Source organism: Nannobrachium achirus (assembly GCF_963921795.1).
Source record: "Nannobrachium achirus genome assembly, chromosome: 16".
Lineage (NCBI taxonomy): Eukaryota > Metazoa > Chordata > Actinopteri > Myctophiformes > Myctophidae > Nannobrachium > Nannobrachium achirus.
In genome coordinates this window covers 16,248,012-16,257,845 of record NC_137823.1, presented here as the reverse complement: position 1 = coordinate 16,257,845, position 9,834 = coordinate 16,248,012, and the positions used below count along the sequence as shown (strand labels likewise).

Below are 9,834 nucleotides of genomic sequence, written 5' to 3'. Positions count from 1 at the left end.
TTACAAGCTAACTAGTCAAACTAGGTGCAAAATGGCGCAGAGCGTGTCATTGCTACAACTTTTCACACCCAGCACCCACGTATAGTGTGTGTGTAGCAAAATGTACTAGTAGCGCCCGCCTGTGCCACCCATGGTTTGATTGATTGATTGAAGACTTTATTAGAAGTTTGCACAGGAAAAGGTACAGTTTCATGACGGTACAGTTCACTGGTACAAGGTCTACTAAAAGGAGATCCATGAAAAGACTAAGCTTATTTCCACAGGAAACCATGACGATTTAACATGATTGGCGTTCACTGTGCTGTGTGGCTGTTGTGGTGATGCCAGGAAGATGACAACACTGTGTCTCTTCAGTGTTTTCCTGCGAAATTTAACATGAGAGCCAATGGAGATTAGTTTTTTATATTTGAACCTGTTTCCGGTGCAAACCGGATGCGCTACTCTTCGAGCAGATCGGCACCAGTGTGGTTTTCGATTATATTAAATAAAACAAATATCTCTGAGAAACACAGGCGTGGCAGTTTAATAGGTCAGCTATAACTTGGGAAACTCGGGACGTGCGCGTGGCTGTCGATGATTTAAGAGGCTAATACAACCCTTAAGTCTTGCACTTTACTTTTCCTTACTATAGGTGAAAAAGTGGAGAAGTGAAGATGTTGGAGCTTAGCTCCTTCCAAGAGCACCGCTCAAAAAACAAACCTAAAACTTAAGCGAATGCTTATTGTGATTTCACTGTGTGTGGCTTTTGTGTGGCTTTAGTAGGAGTGTAATTCACTTTAATGTCTAGTTACACACCATGCACAGTGAGGACTATTTATTTGGATCTTCTTTTGTAAAGAACAGAATATGAGCATGTGTGTGTGTGTGTGGGGGTGTGTGTACAGTATGTGTGCGCTCTTGCGTTTGTGTGGTTGTGTGTCAATGCACAGGGTGCATTCCAGGCTTACCGTGTGTACATGTTGTATATGGACAATAAGATGATGGCACACTGTATCAATGTATTGCATTATATTCATGTCTGGACTCTTGTCTGTCTACCATGTAGCCCCAGTTTGTGTGGAGATGAAGGTTGACTGTTAACCCCCCATTCTCTGCCCTCATGCTGCAATGGGACCGGCCCGCTCTGTGTGTGCTCTGGTATGTTTTGGGTTTGACCCCCTCCCTCAGAGCCGGCCGGGGGAGACGCCCACCCCATCCCTCCTGCCACCCCTGGAACTGACATCATGTCAGGTAATATTATACCCCCCCCTGAATTAAACACTCACCCCCACCAGTTAGGGCTGTCACAATTATTACATAATCGTCTAATCGCAATTATTTGACATAATCGCAATAATTTTTCATAATCGTCATAATCGTTTCCATGTTGAAAAATGTTCATATATGTTTTTGTAAGTAAAGAATTGTGGAAATAGCAGATCTACTACTTGTAGATCGGCTATTTCCACTATCAATGTTCTTTTTTAAGTATAAAGTTGTCAAATATGTCAGTAATTTCTTTGTACCGGTATATTTAGGTTATGTGTCATATCTACCATGTGCAACTTCAAAGCCTTAATGCCAAACAGAAATGTAATTGTCAACGACAAAAACACAATTAAATCGTTAATCGCAATTATTTGAGTGACAATTAATCGTCATGTAAAATGTCATAATCGTGACAGCCCTAGCTACCACCAGTGTTGCCAGATGTACCATAATTATCGTATTTGTCTACTATTATTTGACCCTCTGTACGATGATCTGTACCTGTGATTCCTCTTTTCTTGGTTGTGTACGATAGTTTTCTTTCAAATATGATCATTTTAAGCCTCCGGTACGACTTGAATTGTACATTTCCCATGGCAACACTCTCCCCCACCCTCCTCACCGATGCATGGCATGTGTGCAATGCAATTATGAAACACCAAGCAATAGCCTTGACTGCACTGAAAGATGTGACTACAAACACGTACTTGTTACATTTTCAACGAGATGATGCTATGCTAGCTGGCTGTGTCTGTCAATTATGCATGTGGTTTCTTCGGTGAAAATAATCTACCGGTATTTGAGACATTTCTACTGAACAAGAACTAAACAGCGCACTGATTACTGAAGTGGGATCATTCAAAGAGATCCTTGTTACTGAACAAATATTCTATAGCAATGATTACTGTCGGAATGTATACACATGGTTATACAGTACCAAATAGATATCACACCAGCTTCAAGCGTCGTTATGCCATTGGTTCTGTCTCCATCACAGATGGAGCGTTGCAGTGGATGTTATTAACTATAATCTCACGGGGGGATCCCAATGATCTTTTACTTTCATCTCACTGAGCAACCGGTGGTAACCTTGGTAACTGAGTTACCGTGGAAACGGCAAAGGTTGCGCTCTCACCTGGTCATCTCCTTCTTTTCCCAGCGTGTTACACAACTGACAGACTGCACTGTAGCAAACCTGAGTGTCAACGGAACTCTGGGAGCAAATTGACCTGATCCCGGGTCCATTTGGTTCCATTTGCGTGGTCCCAGAGTTCAATTGAAGCTGCAATCATTATTTTTGTACGATAAATACATTTTATTTTAACCAATATGATAACTATAGCAGTGGTCTCCCTTCTCTTCCACTGAGAGACATTTAGCGACTTTTCATCACAATATAACTTCAACCCAGGATGTTTCATCACACATAAAAGTGGGATGAAACACTTATTTCCAATGTGGCCCTGAAAAATAATTGTAATAATAATTGTCCAATAAGTTGCATAAAAGTAAGCCTTGCCCAGAGGCCCATATAGGGTGCCCTCAGCACCACTGAGAACAAACTAAAATCCCTCCACAATATCAAAACCATACATACACAAACAGCTCTTCCAATAACGGCACTTTCACACTGTTTTCATAAGAAAGTACCTGACACACAGAGGCAGCTCATATTCCAAAGAGAAATTAGATTTGTAGAAATTGTGGTCACTGGGCTAGAAACCCGGCTATTCTTTGAGAAACCCATATGGATATTTTAGTTTTTTGTATTGTAATGCAGGTAATTGTAACAACCACCGATCTTAAAAATGACATATAACAAATCTTCACAGATCGTGGCTTCTAATGGACACTCAGGATATTAGCGTGTAACTACGGCTTTAAGCTTTAACTATTTCTCTCTCTCTCTTTCTGTATTTGTTTTTTTCTCTCATGTTCATGGATTCACGTTCACCTGCTCCTTTAAAACCTCACCGCTCTCTCTCTCTCTCTCTTGGCCTTCTGTTTCTCTGTCCATCAACGCCCATCTCTCTCTCTCTCTCTCTCTCTCTCTCTCTCTCTCTCTCTCTCTCTCTCCATCTGGCTCTGCTGGTGGCTGTTTGGCTCTTTGCTTTTTGCTTCCTGCCGTGTGATTGGGTGAGTTCCTCCTGGCTTCCTCCATATGACAGGCTAATTCTCCCACAGTGCACTGCTGCATTGCAGCATACAGGGCTCAGCTGTGCCGACGTGGCTTTACACAATATTCTTTTTTACATATAGACGGCTGATTAGCTGAGCATGACTTATGTTATGTTTCTCCTTAAGGCGGTGTCACTCCACCAGAGTGTCATATCGTCACTGTCGGGCAGAAACCTTGTATCTCCAAGTTTCAAATGTGTACGTTTTTTCGCAAAGCAAAGCAAAGCACTGCTTCATCATACGAGGCCGTCGCACAAAGGTAGTGAAAACAGCCGATCTACAAGCACACAACGCCTCGCGGTGCGAGGCATTGTGCGCTTGTAGATCGTCTGTTTTCACTAGTTTGAATCATTTTTAAAAGGATAAACGCAAAACGAACGGTTTTGGACATACAAGGTTTTCACCCGACAACGACGATATTATACATGGACGCTTGAATGAAGACATTCAGGCTGAGATTTAGAAGTTTCATTCAAAGTTTGTAAATGTATTACAATAGTAGTAGGCTACACGAGGTCTTGTTTCCCTAGCCTCAGCATTGTACAGTATACTCTCTGTAGCTGACATGGCAGTGTTGTGTTGTATAGCCGATATACTGCTGACCACTGTAGTCATATCACTGTCCTGTCACACACTTTAACCATTTGAAGAACAATGAAAATAGCAGATCTACACGCTAGTGAGCGTGTCCTTCACACCTGCTATTTGCGTTATTTCTTCTATGATGAAGTATATACGTTTTAAGTGCTTAATATTATAGATTTTGCCAGGAAATGAATTGAATACGATAATAAATGCTGTAGTAAATATGTGCGTGTGTAGCCCATATGTGTTTACGCCTGCGTGTGTGCAACACGTGTGTGACACACATGTGTGTGTCAATGATGGTGGTTCCCTCTATAGCTCCACGTTCCACTGTGTGTGTGTGTGTGTGTGGGCGTGCGTGCGTGCGCACGAGCGTGCGTGCGTGCGTGTGTGCGAGCGTGCGTGCGTGTGTGTGTGTCAGTGATTTAGGTTCCCTCTATAGTTCCACGTTCCACTGCTCCTCTTCTGTTACGATGGAGACTCCATCATTTAGTAATCCCTGCTAGTAAATCCTTCTAGCTGATTGATGCTGTAGGATGCTAACCTCTCTCTACCCTCTCTCTCTCTCCTCTCTTCTTCTGTGTCAGTATTTGATGGTCTAGGGGACGTAATGAAGCCTGCAGCATCCCCCCAGCCTGGGGGAGACCTGGATGCCACTATGGCTAACATGGCTAGCAGTAAGTCACCGTTTAGTCGCCGCCCGTAGCCAGACAGTTGGAGGTCTCTGGCGACCTCTAAATTCATAGCGTCTGACTGCATCTACTACACTTTTGGACCATAACAAAGTCAAATAGAAATGCATGCACACATTACAACATTTTGATTTAACCACAATGTCATTATCAATAGCCAAATGTAAACCATTTACTAAGACGCAGGCTATATAAAGTCTTTTCTCATCCCACGATTCGCCGGACTTTGGACGTGTCTGCACGGGACTCCCTCTTTCCTTGGTGTTTCGCCTTGATTGCGCTTATACCCCAAACATTTAACTTCACTAAAACTATGCCTAAACCTAACCCTAACCCTAACCCTAACCCTAACCGTAACCCTAACCTCACACAAACAGCCTAAACCTAACCTTAACCTTAACCCTAACCCTAACCCTAACCTCAGAGAAATAATGCCTAAACCTAACCTCAAAACTCTCTCTGCTTGGGCAAAACACCTGGGAAAGACATCCGCCTGTGTCCGCACAATATAATTACTCTCTCTCACTCCCCCTCCCTCTCTCCCTCTCCCTCTCCCTCTTCCTCTCTCTCTCTCTCTCCTCCCAGACCTCTCGATGGCGCCCCCTGCAGCGGCAGCAGCAGCAGCTCAGGTAGCTCCCCCTAGCTGGGGTGCTCCCATGGTAAATGTTGTCTGTGTCTTATAGCATGGAGTGGAGCCTGCCTGGGCATGAAGGCTGCAGTGACAGGCAGGGCATGGAGCCAATCACCTTAACAGTATGAAAGCATGGCCCTCATCCCCGCCCCGCGAGAGGTGGACCAATCGTAGAGCTAGGGAGGCGGGAGGTGTGCCGTCGGAGCACAGACAGACTGGGGGGGGTCTTGTTGTTCGTAGTCTCTGCGTTTTAACGGACGATGATAATCTTTATGCCACAGAGTAATGGCATTAGGCAGATTTCTCAGGATTTGTATTATTATAATTTTCTTTTTCTGGATTATCTCCCGCAGAGCGATTAACTAGCACAAGAGAGTAAAGCCGGATGTTTCTTTTATATGCTGGAAATAGCTAATCTACAAGCTCATAACGTGTCGCCATGTGAGCTTGTAGAATAGGTTGTAGAATAGCTACTGTCGGTGCGCGACCCCTTTGCTTAACTAATCCTAAATCAGGATTTAGTCTTTGCTTTCGAAACAATATCTTATAATCTTCTACATACTTTTTTAAAATCAAGGCAGAGTCCATGAAATCAACCTAATTATTATATTCAGTTGATCGGTTATGAATTCATCTCTGACTTGTTCTCTACATGACCTTAAGTTTTATACAACCTCGTGTTTTTATCTTCCCACCTAACTAGGAGTAACTGTCCACCGTTTTAAAAAAAAGAGCATTATCTGCAGTTTAGTAGCTAGGCTACATGCTTATGCATCTGCAAATCAATAAAGCATAGCCTATAATTTAGATTACGATAAGTTAGGGCTTTTTGTTGTGTGTGTATTTGTGTTTGTTTGTTTGTTTGTTTGTTTGTTTTGCTGTGCTGTGTCTTGAATTAAAGGAGCAACTAAACAATTTCAACCATATCTTCATATAATTATTACTTACAAACAATCCTTATAAGACATATAATTATGACTCACTAATAATCATTATATACTGTTCAAGATGGCACCAGTTTCAGTCTCATCATCGGTGGGCTGTGCACAGTTCAGAAACCTGCCTACCAGTGACATCATCGATGGGGTTTCCTGCCTGCCGATGATGTCACTGGCTGGCGGCGGGGTTTCTGGACTGTCCACAGCCCTCCTCTGAGACACTAAGTGAGTAAACAGAAATGATCACCATCTTATAACAAGCATTTAGAGAGGATCAATTATATGAACATATGAAAAATGGGTGACGTGGTCCTTTAACAACATCCTCCACTTTGTCTTTGCCACCATTTTGTTTGTGTGTGTGTGTGTGTGTGTGTGTGTGCGTGCGTGCATGCGTGCGTGCGTGCGTGCGTGCATGTGTGTTCTTTTTTTGTTTGCGTCTTTTAAGCTTCATTCTTAAGCCTGACTCATGCTTCGGAAGATAAAGTGTTAAACACAAACACTGTATTTTCAAACATCCTTTTTTCCCCTGTTGAAAATACACGGTTTGACGCAGTGGTGTAAAGTAACTAAGTACATTTACTGTAGGCTACTTTTACTCAAGTACATTTTGAATCACGGACTTCAACTTGTAACAGAGTATTTCTACATTGCAGTAATAAAGTATTTAAACTTTTACTTAAAGTACAAAATGTGAGCACTTTTCCCACCGCCGGGTTTGAGGTGACACCTCTCCACCAGAACACACCTCAGGCTTTTAGACTGTTTAGCCGTTACACAGTGGTTCTCAAAGTAGGGGTCTGGGGTCTGGGGGGACCCTCAGGGTTTCTTGAGTAGGGATGGGACGATATGAACATCTCATGTCACGATTATTGTGACCAAAGAAATCGCAATTTACGATATTGCCACGATAAATAAAAATATTATCCATTATCCTGGGGCAGAACATTTTCCAAAAAATAGCAGATCTACAAGCTCGGCTATTTTTCGGCAAAGACATTTGGTAGAGAGCGGAAAAAAGGACTCTCAAGTACACATTGCATTGCATTTGGGTCCCCATCCGGAATCAATGGGGGTGAAATTTACTATAATCAGTTTAATACTCCTTGAAATAATAATGTTTGAGAACCACTGTACAGTGTGTATGTGTGTTGCAGTGTGCCTGTCTCTTGTTGTGTTATATGTAGTCTAGTAACCATCCACAACTCCTCTCCCCCCTCCCTCCCTCCCTCCTTCGCATCCCTAGAGCGTCCCCACGGGGGGCCCTGCATTTATGGGCTCCCCCTCCTCGTACCCCAACTACTGCATGGTAAGACCACCCATTGGTCCGGGGACATTAGGAACATAACACACTACCTAATGATGGCCAATGGCCCCTCCTCCCCCTTTTTTTAACTCCCGTTTGTTTGCAACAAAACCAGCCACACACTTAAAAGATGGCGAGCTAGCCAGGTTTGGTCCTTACTCTGTCTCTTCTCCTCCTCCTCCTCCTCTGTGTGTGGTGTGCAAAGCCCGGGGCGCCCGGCGCCGGAGCTCCCATGATGCCCATGGTTAGGCCAGGCGGCTTCCCACAGGCTGGCGGCGCGCCAGGATCACCGGTAAAAAAAAAACGCGGGGGACGACCATGCATGCACGCACACACGTTTGTTTATTACTGTATACTATAATTGTGAGGACATAAAAGTTGGAGATCGTCAATTTTATGAATGCTGTTTTTTGTGCCATTTTTAACTCTGGCCTTTAATAAGTAAAGGGCCTTTCACACCACAAGCACAATAACGATGACAATAACGATCATATGTAATTTAAATAAAGGGTTCTAATAGAGAATCCAGATGTCACCCAGATTTCTTTCTCTTGAAAATACCTCAGGGTCATCTTAGTAGCGTGTAAGTCATGTAAGATGTTCCAAAAATAAACTAATATGAAAAACTCACTCGGACTCACTCAGTCTCGCTCGCCAAGCTCAGATGGAAAGGTTTGTTATTGAGGGAGCCTGGAGGACCTTCACCTGGGTGGCCTCATCAGGGCCTCCTTGAAAAGGAGAGCTAGCTCTCAATGGGCCTCCCTGAATAAACGAAGGAAAAAGAACGAAAGGAAAAAGAAAGGACCTCAGGTACAACTATACTGCTCACCTTATGGGGCTGTTAAGTATGACATCATTTTGTAGGCAGAGGAGAATTTCTGCCCCCAGTTTCCGTGAATCTTTTTACTATTTTTACTATTTACACATTTTTCTTCTCCTTGTTGTTGAAAGGAAAGTTGTGTTAGAATTATACTTTAGTCGTTATTTTTGTCTCGGATGTGTTGAAATAGCGAGGGACAGAAAATGCTCTGGGGGCAGAGTTCTCCTCTGCCTACAAAATGATGTCACGGCTTAAAAGCCCCATAGGGCATAGCAGTGGCGGCCATTTAAAAGACTGAAGATGGGGACCCCCCTCCCACCCCTCCTTTTGTGCGGGCTCTGACACAGGCCCACACATATAGTTGTAGTTATAGTTATAGTCATAGTTATTGTGTGAATGGTGCTTTATTAGACTGCACTGCATAGCGTTATCACGATAAACACAAACGATAATAACGATTATTGTCACACACACACACGCACGCACGCACGCACGCACGCACGCACGCACGCACGCACGCACGCACGCACGCACGCACGCACGCACGCACACACACACACACACACACACACACACACACACACACACACACACACACACACACACACACACACACACACACACACAGAATGATGTTTCAGTGAGCAGAATGAAACAATGTCTCAAACCCACAGATGTCTCCGGGCGCGGGCCAGAGCCCTCGAAGACCCCCGCCCCCCAGTGCCCCCAGGAACGCCCTGGATGACCTTAACATCAAAGACTTCATGTAGAACTGATCTTGTTACCCTGAAGACCCCAAGGTAGGTCCCGACTGTATGTGTCCCATGGACCCTTTGCGTGAAAGGTGGGAATCACTTCCTGTTCCTTACAGCTAATTCATTCTGACCTAGAAACAAGAGGAAAGGAAATGACACCAACGTAATTTTCTCTACCCTGCAATCCTTGCCCGGCAGATTCATCACACTGTGGCAAATTCACACCGGAAGTTCGGTGAATAACGATAGAGTCTATGAGAGCCAGCTGGACAGTTCATGAACAAAAAATAAAATAAAATCTGAATGAGAGAGACCTTTATAAAATACTCGGCTCACTCAGGTATGTAAAAGAAAACATGTCACGCATTGTTTTCTGCTGTGTTGCTTTTCGGTGTGTAGGCTGTATAACTTTATAGGTATCTAAAGAGCGCACAAAGTACCTTTCTGAACTAGCTAGTATCGCGAGACTCTCCACCATTTCCTGTCAGGAAACCAAATCTCACGATATCTCCGAGACAGAAACTATACCTGCCGCTGTTTAGCTGCCTTAATAACATTATGTACTGTGCATATCCAAAAGCAAGTGATTGTAAAAAATACCTGTGATATGTCTTCTTTTATATTCCTGAACCGATTATATGACAAAGATCTCAGTCGTTCATAGTTTTTGTTCATGAGCTG

General features: G+C 43.6%; 1 protein-coding gene across 1 annotated transcript in view; it reads left to right on the top strand.

Annotated features, from left to right (window-relative positions):
- The window catches only part of LOC308300833 (clathrin coat assembly protein AP180-like), a gene marked incomplete at both ends in the record, with an annotated part of 71,844 nt that extends 62,676 nt beyond the window's left edge, over positions 1-9,168 (top strand). The window contains 5 exons of the mRNA XM_080744731.1: positions 1,168-1,230; positions 4,599-4,688; positions 5,289-5,362; positions 7,784-7,870; positions 9,073-9,168. Of these exons, the coding sequence (XP_080600857.1) occupies positions 1,168-1,230; positions 4,599-4,688; positions 5,289-5,362; positions 7,784-7,870; positions 9,073-9,168 (410 nt within the window). The remainder of the gene's footprint in view (positions 1-1,167; positions 1,231-4,598; positions 4,689-5,288; positions 5,363-7,783; positions 7,871-9,072) is intronic.
- Between the last annotated feature and the right edge of the window lie 666 nt (positions 9,169-9,834).